Genomic DNA, 15,475 nt, shown 5'->3' on the forward strand with positions numbered 1-15,475 from the left:
GCCGCAACCTACGTTATCCCTATGTACCCCTAATCTGCTGCCCCTAACACCGCCGACCCCTATATTATATTTATTAACCCCTAATCTGCCGCCCCCAACGTCGCCGCCACCTACCTACACTTATTAACCCCTAATCTGCCGACCGGACCTCACCGCTACTATAATAAAGTTATTAACCCCTAATCCACCTCACTCCCGCCTCAATAACCCTATAATAAATAGTATTAACCCCTAATCTGCCCTCCCTAACATCACCGACACCAAACTTCAAGTATTAACCCCCCTAAGTTAAATATAAGTTTTATCTAACGAAATAAATTATTTCTTATTAAATAAATTATTCCTATTTAAAGCTAAATGATGGACCTCTTCAGCGCTCGCTTGGATCAAGACTTCAGCCCGATGATGGACCTCTTCAGCCCGATGATGGACTTCTTCAGCCCCTGCTTGGGCTTGGATGAAGACTTCGGAGGCTCCTCTGGACGGATCGGTGATACCCGGCGTGGTGAAGACAAGGTAGGGAGATCTTCAGGGGCTTAGTGTTAGGTTTATTTAAGGGGGGTTTGGGTTAGATTAGGGGTATGTGGGTGGTGGGTTGTAATGTTGGAGGGGTATTGTATGATTTTTTTTACAGGCAAAAGAGCTGAATTCTTTGGGGCATGCCCCGCAAAAGGCCCTTTTAAGGGCTGGTAAGGTAAAAGAGCTTTTCTATTTTATTTTAGAATAGGGTAGGGCATTCTTTTATTTTGGGGGGCTTTGTTATTTTATTAGGGGGCTTAGAGTAGGTGTAATTAGCTTAAAATTGTTGTAATCTTTTTCTAATGTTTGTAAATTAGTTTTTTATTTTTTGTAACTTAGTTCTTTTATTATTTTTTTTTACTTTAGTTAGTTTATTTAATTGTATTTATTTGTAGGTATTTTATTTAATTAATTTATTGATAGTGTAGTGTTAGGTTTAATTGTAGATATTTGTAGGTATTTTATTTAATTAATTTATTGATAGTGTAGTGTTAGGTTTAATTGTAACTTAGGTTAGGATTTATTTTACAGGTAATTTTGTAATTATTTTAACTAGGTAGCTATTAAATAGTTATTAACTATTTAATAGCTATTGTACCTGGTTAAAATAAATACAAAGTTGCCTGTAAAAGAAATATTAATCCTAAAATAGCTAGAATATAATTATTATTTATATTGTAGCTATATTAGGGTTTATTTTACAGGTAAGTATTTAGCTTTAAATAGGAATAATTTATTTAATAAGAGTTAATTTATTTCGTTAGATAAAAATTATATTTAACTTAGGGGGGTGTTAGTGTTAGGGTTAGATTTAGCTTTAGGGGTTAATAAATTTAATAGAGTAGCGGTGAGGTCCGGTCGGCAGATTAGGGGTTAATACTTGAAGTTAGGTGTCGGCGATGTTAGGGAGGGCAGATTAGGGGTTAATACTATTTATTATAGGGTTATTGAGGCGGGAGTGAGGCTGATTAGGGGTTAATAACTTTATTATAGTAGCGGTGAGGTCCGGTCGGCAGATTAGGGGTTAATAAGTGTAGGTAGGTGGCGGCGACGTTGGGGGTGGCAGATTAGGGGTTAATAAATATAATATAGGAGTCGGCGGTGTTAGGGGCAGCAGATTAGGGGTACATAGGGATAACGTAGGTTGCGGCGGTGTGCGGTCGGCAGATTAGGGGTTAAAAAATGTATTAGCGTGGCGGCGATGTGGGGGGACCTCGGTTTAGGGGTACATAGGTAGTTTATGGGTGTTAGTGTACTTTAGAGCACAGTAGTTAAGAGCTTTATGAACCGGCGTTAGCCCAGAAAGCGCTTAACTCCTGGCTTTTTGCTGCGGCTGGAGTCTTGTTGTTAGATTTCTAACGCTCACTCCAGCCAAGACTCTAAATACCAGCGTTAGAAAGATCCCATTGAAAAGATAGGATACGCAAATGGCGTAGGGGGATCTGCGGTATGGAAAAGTCGCGGCTGCAAAGTGAGCGTTAGACCCTTTCCTGACTGACTCTAAATACCAGCGGTAGCCCAAAACCAGCGTTAGGAGCCCCTAACGCTGGTTTTGACGGCTAACGCCAAACTCTAAATCTAGGCGTAAGTTTAAACTAACAATTAACCTAACATAACTATTATACTAAATTAAAATAACTACAAATTAAATATACTAAATTACACATTAAAAAAATCTAACACGGGGGGTAGAGTTAACTCTGAGTCTGAGCGGTCGCACATCGCCTTAGCTCCGGCTATCTATTGATAATAAATATACATTTGACCGCTCAGCTCAGACTATTTATTAACTACAAGGTACCTATTTGTTCCCGAGGCTTAAATAAGAACTCTGAAAGTACGCAGCTTTTGCAAACTTTGGTGGCGATATTTAGTGAGGCCTACAGATAGTGGCCATTTTTCTTTTTTACTGCGTGAGTCCCTCAATCGGCCAAAAGAAGAAGGATTTTGAGAAGACCCTTTTCAATTTCAAGATTGGTATACTTACAGTCTGACTTACAAGATGAACACTGACAGTGTTATTGTGGAGCTAGCCCGCATACTGGAGAAGCACCATGTTGCCCTCGAGGAGACCTTACATGCTGCGCTCCATACGAGCGGCTCCTGCGCAACCCAACCACCTACCCAGCTGAAGTATGGGCAGATGAAAAGTGTGAACGGTAGCGTTTTGGAGCATCGAGGTCTACCTTTTAGTGTTACACAGATCAATCAGATGATTGGGGTGACCCAAATACCCGACCCGATTACCTATCCAGCCGTGAACACATCACAAGCAGCAACCACATACAACGCTCTGGTCCCAGGTCAGGAAGAAGAAGGGCAGCCGCAAACAACACTGGCCTTTCCAGCTTATATATTGCTCTTGAGTTAGGATTACACAGATCTGAGCGCTTTGCATATAGATGAGTCGGTGAGCCAGCAGAAAATAAAGCCACATACAGCATATACTTCTAGGCCCTATTTATGTCACAATCTTTATTACATAGAGAACCTACAGCCAAGATGGGACATCACTGATATATGTGCAGGAGATCTTAGCTCGCTGGACAAACAAATGGGATTACAGCTTGCAGGTGCATACACTCCAGAGACGTTGGAACTTCTTTCCCCACCGGACTGCTCTCTTCAGAACAATCCTATAACTGCAGCCCAGAATCTCAACATAGTAGCTCAGAGACCTCTTATTGTGTACAAAGCTGTTGGCAGGAGGTTGACTACACTGTGCTTGTCTTACTATGAAGCGGGCTAACTAAGGTGTCAGCAGATCGTGCCCCACGGGATGATAGTCAGTGCTCTGGATAAGGACAACTATCTAAATATCTCATCTAGACGGATCTAGAGCTTAGTTTGAACTTTTCCTGTCTTCAATGGGATTCCCTTTTCCAAATTCAGCGCCTGATATTGTTTTAAGTAATGGACACTAGTATACAAGTACAACTGTTTGCATTGTTTTATTTTTCTTGGTTGGAAGCTATGTTTCTGTTAGTATTAACATAATATGTTTCTTTAGGCAGCCTGCCTCCTCTTATAGATGATTGTTGAGATAATAGAATTGCCGCTTGAGTTAAACGCTCACCTTTTTTCAAACTCTTGCCAACACCTACCAGAACCCATTTGGGGAGTTTATACTCTGAATGTTAAACTTTATACCCCTATAGCACAGGCGCAGCCAGCGGCCGAGACTGCGCCTTACCAATTATTTTGTCTAGCATTATAGGTTTTCCATTATGTTTAATGGTTTTGTTCCCTTATTGTCATGATGCTTCCCCAGGGGTGTTGTCATTTAATCTATATAGAGTGAGTCACCTGTTCCCACACCAATCCAAGTTACAAGGTCCCCTAGCATTTTAGAAACAGCATTTTATAGATAAGTGTGTTTTATATTATAAAGGTCCCAGCCCAACTTGCATAGCCCATTCTTGCTTAAGCCTACAGCTCGCCTATCAATGGTAATTTATTATCGCTTGGACTAACCAGACTACATGTGTTGCTTACACAGGGCATCTAGAGACAAACTATAGTGCTCATTATAATGGCTAAATACTTCAAGCTGGCATATCTGTTACTGCAAGAAGTTACAACCCACTGACTAACAAGTTTAGCTACTTAGTTTATAAGTATCCTATTGATTGTTAGGACGTCATAACGTGAGGTGTAGTGAGCGATTTCATAATTTGCAGGTGGGGACTTAGACATTCTAGGGCATATAGTATCATTTTGAAGTATCTGACAATGTTTTTAGTGCAGGCTGGACCTGCATTGCCATTATTACTGATGGTCTTGCTATGTAACATTTATCAAATAAGCTCCATAAGCTATGCCAGCTATATGAATATAGAGCTAGATGATTTCTTGTACTAGATATATCATCAATCTAATATGTAATTAGCCTATAGGATAGGGTACCTACTGCGCTCAAAAAACTATACCCTCCCCCCCCCCCGATATAACATAATGTACCCCCTACACTAAGAGGGCTAACTATGCGGCTTCTCTTGCCTATGCCGCACCCTACCCATTTCCCTTGTGAGTACAGAATCTTATGTACCATTTTTACATATATTACCATATTACTCATGCATGAGAAAGTACTTGTTATAAAAAGAGGTTTTAACTTTGTTTTGTACAATAACACACTTGCTGTTCTAAATTTCTTTCTGTTTAGTTAATTTCGTGATATAGCAATCAGCATACTGTCACTTCTAATATTTGATGTACATGAGAATATTTTTGAACCTGTTGAAAACCTCACTAATCAAAAACATAAAATTTAAAATTTGAGGTTAGAATTAGATACATAAGTGGTCTTTTCCCCAGCAGACAGCCTCCCATTGCAACAAATTCCTCACCAGGGGCCCAAGAGTTGCCCTTTGACCCAGAGGAGAGGCTTAAACTTTCAAGGGCATGTTCATATTAGTTTTTCTTTATACGGCATTATGTTTATTGGTTACTCTATTGTTTTACTAACTGGATTTGCCTATATTTCCTGTATTTATACTGTATGGTTTGCATGGAGAGCTCTGTAACGTGTTTTCTTTACCAAGCAATTGTGGAATGCCTAAACATATTGTATGCCTAACTTTACCTCAATAAAAAAAATAAAATAAAATAAAGTTCTACTTACAAGCAACTAAAAAAAAAAAAAAAAAAATCTAACACTACTAAAAAATGTAATTCTAAAATTACAAAAAGTAACAAATAGTAAATTACAAAAAAATAACCAACACTAAATTACAAAAAAATAACAAACAAAAATATCCAAAATAAAAACAATTACACCTAATCTAATAGCCCTATAAAAAAACAAAAAAAAAACAACCTTAGACTACAATAAACTACGAATAGCCCTTAAAAGGGCCTTTTGTAGGACATTGCCCTAAATAAATCAGCTCTTTTACCTGTAAAAAAATACATACCCCCCAACTGTAAAACCTACCACCCAACCAACCCCCCAAAATAAAAAAACCTAACTCTAACAAAAACCTAGGCATTTGTATGCGCATTGCCCTTAAAAGGGCATTAAGCTCTTTTGCATTGCCCTGAAAAGGGCGTTTAGCTCTTTTATGAAAGCCCAAACCCTAATCTAAAAAAAAAATCTAAAAAAAAAAAAAACACAGTCTAGTCCAAAATAAACTTTCATGATTCAGATAGGGCATGTAGTTTTAAACAATTTTCCAATTTACTTTTATAACCATTTTTGCTTTGTTCTCTTGCTATTCTTAGTTGAAAGCTTAGTTAAAACCTAAGGAGGTTCATATGCTAATTTCTAAGCCCTTGAAGGCCGCCTCTTCTCTCAGGGCATTTTTACAGTGAAACGCTAAGATTCACCAGTGGAACAAATAAAGGGAACTTCATGCTGAAAGCTCCTCTTTTTGTTCCTCTTTTTGTTGGAAGCGTTCACCGGCATCGCTGCACTGAGCTCTTCAAGCAGCCCACGGCAGAACGCTCTTTTGCTGTGAGCTGACGTTTTCACCTCTTAGCCAATAGCCATGCAAGCCAACTGGCTCAGCGCGGCGAACGCTTCAAACAAATAAAGCAACTTCAGCATGAAGTATTTTATACTTCATGACTTAAAGGGGCCTATCTATCAAGCTCCGATTGGAGCTTGATGTCCTCTGTTTCTGGCGAGCCTGCAGGCTCGCCAGAAACAGCAGTTATGAAGCAGCGATCACAAAGACCGCTGCTCCATAACCTGTCCGCCTGCTCTGAGCAGGCGCACAGACATCGCCACAATTCAACCCGATTGAGTACGATCAGGTTGATTGAAACCCCCTGCTGGCGGCCGATTGATTGTGAGCTGCTGGTGCAATGTTAAATGCGGAGAGCGTATTGCTCTCCGCATTCAGCGAGGTCTTGCGGACCTGATCCGCACTGTCGGATCAGGTCCGCAAGACCTTTGTTAAATAGAGGCCAAAGTCTCCTTTATTTGCTCCAATGGTAAATCCTAGCGTTTCACAAACACTAAGATTTACCATCACTTTTATTCTTCATCCCTTTGTCAGTGGTGGTTTGTGTCCACAGATCAGTGACATTTCCAGCTTTCTGACAGCTGAACTTTGCACTTCAGTTTATTAAGCACAATAGAGAGTAAAAGACACCTTTCTTTTTTTTTTTTTACACAATTTGTAAGTCACATAACATATAAAAAGCCCTCAGGACTAATATAGAACAATACAGCCACTGACAACTATGTACAGGTCTGTATTGTGCATTCTAAACCAAAGCCTTTCAAAATGACAACAATATCACTGACCTGTGAATATGGGCCACTACTGTCGCAGGATCCTTAAAGGGACATAAAACCCCAACATTTTCTTTCATCAAATAGGACATACAATTTTAAACAACTTTCCAATTTACTTCTTTTATCATTTTTGTTTTCTCTTTATCTTTTGTTGAAAAGCAGGAAGGTAAGCTCAGGAGTGTGCACGTGTCTGCACCACTATATGGCAGTAGTTTTGCAACAATGTTATACATTAGCAAGAGCCCTAGATGGCAGCGCTATTTCCTGTCATGTAGTGCTCCAAACATGTGCACGCTACCTATCTAGATATCTCTTCAACCAAGAATAACATGAGAATTTATAATAGAAGTAAATTGGAAACTTTTTTAAAATTGTATTCTCTATCTGAATCATGAAAGAAAAAGTTTGTGTTTCATGTCCCTTTAAGGCAGAACCTTATTTACTGGCACCTGTAATGGGTTAAAATAAGTGAATGGCTTTAAAAAGAGCTACAGGCACAGGAGGAATATCAATAGCATAGCAAGTAGTAGTAATGCTACCATAGTTCTACCCAGCAGTTTAATGAACTGGCTCACTAAGATTGGAGAGCTAGGACTTCCGGTGGGCGGGCTTCCTGTGCAGCCGCAGAGAGAGAGAGCTCCGTAAAACTGAGTAAAACTGCCTCATATAACGCTACTTTTTGAGCTGCCCGACCCCACACAGCAGACTTGCCGGATGGAGGACACTCATGCCGGCCGCCTACTTTAGTGTGCAGGACGAATAACAACGATCCTGGCCGCCGGGAGCTCCGGAACGTAAAAGACATTAGACGCTGCGGCGCCATCTTGGAATCCCTACAGTCACGGCCCGCTCTGAATGTACAGCGATCGGCCTAACATCCAGAGAGGAGATCCATCCCTGAGAGTTGTGAGGGGTGAGAGACACTATTGAGCCCAGATAGGGGGAACTGAGAAATCACAAAGGGGCACAGGGGAGATACGCAGGTCACGGACTGTTAACCACCCTCTGCAGGTTAAAGATCTATAGAAGGGATATTACAGTAAGGATCCCCACTGTGCGGTTGTATAAGGATACATATATTAGAGACTACTGAGGGATAGGGCGCTCACTAACCTGGCTCCATTCTACCGCAGCAATATGATCCCACGTGGCTTAGGCCTCAGACCTATCTAGCCCTGCAGAGAGAAGAAGCAAGCAAAGACAACTGGCGATAAAGCATTAATTGACCACACTTCACCAGTCAGTAGAGATTGCAGAGAAGCATCAGAAAAGGGACTGTTACCCCCACGTCCTACATTAGGAACTTTTGCCACCAGTGCCTGCATTAAAAAAAAAAAAAAAAAAAAAAAAGAAAAACTAGTATATGGCTGACTGTGGACAGTAGCAGTAAGTAGCGCTTATACTAGAGCCGCTCTGAGGAATCCCTTGTCCAGCTTTGTTAGCGGGGTGACCCCCGACCTTGTACTGAAGGGATAATATATAACGGCTGCACAGAGACGGTGGGGTTTGGTGGGGAGCAACGTGGGTGACCGGACTGCTATAGCACCGCAAACTTTTACAAACTGAACTGCGGCTGCTGGAAAAACCCCTCAGGTTAGATTATAACCCACGAACACTATACCCTGCTACATGCTACCCTCCGAACTACCAAATTAGAGAACATTGTGGGATAGTGACCGGGCTCAACACTCACAGCACAGGAGGTGAAATTCTGTTGTCCCCTGATTGTATGGACTTGGAGATAGTGTGCTGTGCACTTCAGAAACACTTTATAATCTGTCATTTCAACATAGGGGAACATTCTCTAGGCATATACTGTGCTTACCTTATCCAACACACACTCCTTTCTAGTATCTGCACTGTAAATTTGTACAAGACACACTGATGAAAGTGGATAAATATTTCTTTAAGCTGACTCCCCCTCAGACTGACACCATGAGCCAGAAGAACAAAAATAATGATAGAAAATCTAAATACCAAATGGAGACTCAGGCGGTGGTTGAGATAAACCCTGAAACCAGTGCCAAGACCATGGGAGATCACACTCAACTACTGAAGGAATTGAAATCCTTTTTCTTGCCTAAAATGGAGACTCTGCAGGCAGGCTTAGACACCCTGACTAGTGAAGTCAGACAATACTCCACGCGCCTCTCTGACGCAGAAGGCCGTATATCAGAAATAGAGGATAGGCAAGTGGAAACAAGTAACTCCATACAACAACTCCTCCGCCAAAACAAACTGTTGCAGGAGCGAGTGGATGACTTGGAGAACCGTAGCCGCCGTAATAATTTACGAGTGGTGGGACTACCGGAGAAGGTTAAAGCTAAAGACCTGCTGGCCTTTGCGGCACTTGTTATTCCAAAGCTTCTGGGTATACCGCAGGATCTTTTGCCCCTGGATATCAAAAGAGCTCACAGAGTGGGCCCTGAACGAAGTTTGGAAACCGGTAATCAAAAACCAAGGCAGCTGATCTTTAAATGCCTTAACTTCCAAGAGAAGCTGAAGATCCTGAGAGCTTACCGGATGAAAAAAGAAGTCTCGTATGAGGGCAATAGACTTTTGGTGTTTCAGGACTTCTCGACAGAGGTCACCAAACAACGCAAAGATTTTTCACCAATCTGCTCACGTCTGTATGAGCAGGGCCGACAAGTGGCTTTGCTGTTCCCAGCTAAACTCGTTTGCAAACATCCTCTGGCCCTAAGTTTTTCCACTCCCCCCAGGCAGTGGAGAGCTACCTGGAATCGAAGAGGCGGCAGCAGGAAGCTGGCTGAGATCAATGGACAGGAGCTAATACGTAACTATATCTTGTTTATCATTACTAATGGATAAGGTGACCCAGAGGTGCCCCTTCTCGGGCGCCCAAGGGTGCTGTGCTTGCATAGGCCCAATACTGTTGCACCTGTTGTGCCAATTCTGGTTAAAAGTTTTAAGGTTGATTGTGTTTCTTAACTGTTTAAATATTTTATTGAAGTTAATGGTACCTAGATTGAGAGCCTTAGCCTTAGCCTCTATGCCCTCTAACTTAAATGTAAGCAAACAGACATTGCACTATCTTATTATATGCAAAACTAGACCATTCACCCTGGATCCGGTCTTAGTTCTCAGTGGCCCCTATGCAATTCTGAGACAGATGGACAGCTGTTTGGATTATCTATGGCCTATCTCTCGCATGCAAATTGTATACAACCAGACCTCTTTTTGTGCTGTACTTGTCCTACTAATAGATAGAATAATGTTTAAGGATTTTACTATATATCATCATCTGTGCCAGTGCCTGTCAGTATTACATATGCATGCTAGGATTTTATTACTGCACTGTGACAGCTTATGCCTACTATTGTCTGCACTTATATGTTTACCAGCTAGGTATTTTCACTGCTGTATAAGGAACATGTTCGCTCTGTTCATGACTATGTTGGTTTTTGATAGATGTGTGGCCCACAGGTGTAGGATTAACTGCCAACCAATATCTTGCAGGCCTGTGATAACTATAACTTTAACCCCCACATTCTCGCTCAATTGTACATGTGTGTGCCCTTATGCTTTATGGCGAATAGACAGTCAACTGACTCACTTATGGCCCCACCTTCACACACAATCTAAATATGACCCGACCCCCTTACAAGTGGTACCCCAAGACCTTCTATATGCTGTGTCCGCTTTAACCATGAGCAGCATACAATGTGAGAACCCTGCTATATATCGCCTTAAATGTCGAGGCCCATTAGTATTATATAGATATACTAGCCTTCCATCATTGCACTGTGTCAGTATATACCTTCTTTTAATGACATGGCACACTTTTCTGGAGCTACAGGGGATGGAGAGCCACGCAGTTCCCTTGTACCTGAGTCAACTTAGCCTAAGAAAACAAAGAGATCTGTATAAGGCTGTGGGCCCTATCATATCATATTGTGCACATCAATGCTTCTATCAGCTGAATGTTCTCACTGTCATATGGGAAGTTATGCCTGTTTTGTCTATAGAAGCCTTCATGTTTGATAGATTGGTGGGGAGCAGATACATGTTTAAATGCCAGCTGTGATAATTCCAATTTTTGCTTTACTGTACTGTACCACTATATGTCTTTGTATAGGTATATCAGAGTCACAGGGGACAGAAACTCTCACAGTTTATCTCTATATATATGAGTAGTTTGAGGCTTGGGAAGAATATATATATAAATATTGCAAAAGATAAGAGTGCGCTCAAAAGAGCTCTACCATATTATTATTAAAAAAGTAGGAATAGAGTAAAACCTGATATAAATGAAATTTTATTTTATTTCAATAGATTTTTCACTAAAAGCTTGTTAGCAACAAAACACATCAATAACATAAACAAATATAATTTATAATAAGGTGCACCTTTTGTATACTACACAGTTTAAACAATGAAAAAGAAATGTGTATGAGGTTTGGTTCAGCGTGTTACTTTTTTTATATCCAAACTTTGCAACAATTTAGTTAAGCAGCTTTGAGATGGGTTTCTAAGTCTTTACAAATGTCAAGTAATTGTTCGATTGAGCAAAAAGTTATAAATTTCCAGGTGGGTGTGTTATGAGTGTCTCTTGTAACAATTTATCAATGAGAGTTAAATACTGCCCATGCAGATTATTTACTCACCAGAATCCGAAAGTAACAAAGTTCACTTTTGTCTTTCTCTGACCCAATATTTCCCTTCTTGTGTAGAATAGTCGGCGTTCTATTAGCCGTTAGCCGTAGGAGTGGATTCTGACGTGCCTCAAACACGTGCTATGCTCATCCGCCAATCACTGGGTCAGGTTACCGGTGAGTTGGTTATTCAAACGGACAGGATGTTCCGTACATAGAAGTATATCGGCAATTATTCCAGTCGTAAATGTCCCACCACTGTAAGTTGATATTATACCTTTGCTCCCTGGAAACTTGCTAATGATTCAGATTGTGTCCAAATCGGAGTTTTTTTGTTTTCGTTTTCCAGATCCAATTCAGTATTTCCTAATGAGACGTCCACATTAAGCTGGCCAGCTTGCATAGGTCTAAGTCATCTACGCATTTCAGCAGAAATGCTTTTTTCAAGATGTGCCTGTGGACTTCCCATCATGCATTTGTTGCAAAGTTTGGATATAAAAAAAGTAACACGCTGAACCAAACCTCATACACATTTCTTTTTCGTTGTTTAAACTGTGTAGTATACAAAAGGTGCACCTTATTATAAATTATATTTGTTTATGTTATTGATGTGTTTTGTTGCTAATAAGCTTTTAGTGAAAAATCCATTGAAATAAAATAAAATTTCATTTATATCAGGTTTTACTCTATTCCTACTTTTTTAATAATAATATGGTAGAGCTCTTTTGAGCGCACTCTTATCTTTTGCAATATTTTTCTATTATTCGTGTAATTATTGGGGATTATCACACAAAGAGTTGCTAAATTCTACCGATTGGGTACCCCCTGTTTTAACTGTTTTAATTAATCCCCCCACCCATTCTATTGCTTAGTTTTAAAAACATGGATCTGTTTAAAGTCAGACTAGATTTATTCTCTGAAATTGAGAAATTAGAAAATTATACTGAACCTTTAAATCAAGTCCCCCTAGGGAATTTAACTGAATTATGTGACAATTTAGAAAATATATTAATAAAAGAAATGAAACAAAAACTAGAAGTAAGTTTCCTTCAAAAATATATTAATTTAAATGTAGTACCAAGAGGCCTTAGACTGCTCAAAGATTGTACATTTCAATTGCAAGACCATCTACAAAAAGATAAAAGATATTAAAAAAGAAACTGGATATTAAATCAAGAAAAATGAATAGAGATCTAACTGATTATAATTCAAAAGAAATAAATAATGAAAATCAATCAGTAGAAATAGCGGCAGAAAATACAAAACCAGTAACAGTGACAGAACCAAAATGGCAAATATTCTGCAAAAAAGGTAAGAAGAAGAATATGGAGAGAAATAGAGTAAATAGTAAAGATAATAAAGAATATACTAACTACAATAAACCAAGAGAATATTATAGGCAGCATTATCCAAGAAAATCACAGAATTATGCCACTTCCAATTATATATATAACCAAGAGAGAAATAATCAGAGAAGTTGGACTAATGGAAATAATACTCAAAATTATATGCATTCATCAAACCAGGGGAATGGAACAATTAGAAATAATAATTCTAATGATAATTATTATAACCACTATGATAAATTTAATTGGAGGTCCAGAGAAGATAATTGGAGACAGAAAGAACAGGATTGGAGGAGCTACAATAGATTTGAAGTTTTAAGGGATCAAGATTTAAGAATAAATACAGCTAGTCCTAAACAAGGTACATCCTCTTCTTTTTTAGGAGAGGATTGGAAACAAACAGAGAGATTAAAATTGAAAAAAAGAGAAAGAGAGGAACCAGAGGTAGAGGAGGAGAGAGAGAACCAAAAAAGGAAGAGATAGATAAACAGGGCATATTTAATTTAAGTACTGTAAATTTAAGTGAACACCAATATAGAGTATTGCAGAAGGGCCTAACATTTGCCCCGACAAATAAATTAGATAAATTTAATACCCTAATCAATGTGAATAGATTCATTCGCAATATAACCCTAAAAAGATTCTTTCTAAAAAATCCGATCGAACGAGAATTAATTAATGATAAGAAAGGTTTTCACCATACAAACCTTAAACCAAAATCGAACTTCTTCCCAACCACTGAAAAAGGAAGGAACATAGAAATGTTCGAAAAAGCAATTAAAAAGGATATTGAAGACATGAATATTGGAAAAAACAAATATAACCTCACTAAAAAGGAAAATGACACCCTAAAAGAATTACAAAATAACACAAATATTATGATTAAGCAGGCGGATAAGGGGGGAGGGATTTTTATATTAAATACTGAAGACTATATCAAAGAGGCCAATAGATTACTAAATGATAATACAACTTATAAGAAAATCTCGACTAACCCTATTAAAAAAACTGTCTAAAGAACTATTGAAATTATTGGATAAAGCTCACAATATAGGAGTCATTAATGGTAAGGAATATGGTTTCCTTAAAGTAGATTTCCCTAAGACCCCCATCTTCTATTACCTGCCAAAAATCCATAAATCCCTAATAAATCCCCCTGGCAGACCAATTATCTCCGGCATCCAATCCATCACTTCAAATTTATCTGAATTTGTGGATAATTACTTACAACATTATGTGATTAAACTACCCTCTTACTTGAAAGATTCCACTGAATTATTACAATTATTAAAAAATATAGAATGGAAGAATGATTTAATATTTGTCACCTGTGATGTGTGCTCTTTGTACACCAATATACAGCACACATTGGGAATCCAGGCAGTTGAACATTTTCTATACAAATATGGAGAAATACAAATTGAACAAATCGAGTTTTTAATTGAAAGTATAGCTTTTATATTAAACAACAATTATTTTTATTTTAATAACCAATATTATCTACAAACTAAAGGAACGGTGATGGGCACCAAGTTCGCCCCCAGCTATGCAAATTTATTCATGGGTTTCATTGAAGAGAAAATGATCCATGGATCAAGCTGGGAGGCAAACTTGGTGCTCTATCGTCGTTTCATAGATGATATTATAATCATTTGGAAAGGGGATGAAGAACTTTTAGATATTTTTATAGAAGATTTTAAAAATAACAGGTTTGGTATAGATTTAACTTATGAAAAAAGTAAAACTAAGATAAATTTTCTGGATGTTGATATCATAATCTCCAATGATAAGATCACTACTAAAACACATTTTAAAGAGGTTGATTCCAATAATTTTATTCATAATAATAGTTGCCACTATAAAAAGTGGCTTGAAAATATACCTAAAAATCAATTTTTAAGAATTAGAAAAAACTGTAGTGAACAAGAGGATTTTACTCAACAATCTAGAATTCTAGAAGAAAAATGTAAAAAGATAGGTTATAATTCAAATCTAATAAAAACAGCAAAACAAAAAGCCCAAGAAAGAACACAAGATGAGCTTTTAATAGGAAAACAACCCAAAGAACCTATAGAAGGTATACTAGATATACCGTTTATAACTGATTTTAATATTGACCACAATAAATTAAGAGGTGTCCTTAATAAACATTGGCATCTGTTGCAAAGAGACCCATTTTTAGGAGAGTCCCTAACTGATAGACCAAGAGTTGTTTTTAAAAAAGCGAGAAATCTGAAATCAATTTTAGCACCTAGCACTTGTAAGCCAAGAAAAATAAAATGTATGGACATGGACTTAAAAGGTAATAAATTAGAAGGTTACTATCCTTGCATATCATGTAAAGCCTGTAAATTTAGCTGTAAAAAGACTAGTGTAACATCTACAGAGAAGAATTTAAAATCAAGGACCTAATTAGATGTTGTGACAAGAATGTAGTCTATCTAATAGAATGTCCGTGTAAGATGCAATATTTAGGTGAGACCTCACGCATGTTGAGGGACAGAATTAGGGAACACCTACTTAATATTGAAAATGGTGTAGAAGGCCGCCTACTCTCCAAACATTTTAAAGAAGTCCATAATGAAAACCCCAAGGGACTAAAATATTGGGGCCTGAGGAAAATCACACAGGACTGGAGAGGTGGAGATCTAAATAAAAAACTTTTAAAAACTGAAGCTGAACTAATTTTTAAATTTAAAACGCTGACACCACTAGGGTTAAATGCTGAATTGGATCTTAACCCTTTTATTTAA

At 38.3% G+C, this 15,475-nt stretch overlaps 1 protein-coding gene across 1 annotated transcript in view; it reads left to right on the forward strand.

Moving 5' to 3' along the window:
• Positions 1 to 357: 357 nt before the first annotated feature.
• DNPEP (aspartyl aminopeptidase) overlaps positions 358 to 15,475 on the forward strand; it is a 351,605-nt gene continuing 336,487 nt past the window's right edge. The window contains exon 1 of the mRNA XM_053698172.1: positions 358 to 516. Within this exon, the coding sequence (XP_053554147.1) occupies positions 358 to 516 (159 nt within the window). The remainder of the gene's footprint in view (positions 517 to 15,475) is intronic.

This window comes from Bombina bombina, chromosome 1 (assembly GCF_027579735.1).
Source record: "Bombina bombina isolate aBomBom1 chromosome 1, aBomBom1.pri, whole genome shotgun sequence".
Lineage (NCBI taxonomy): Eukaryota > Metazoa > Chordata > Amphibia > Anura > Bombinatoridae > Bombina > Bombina bombina.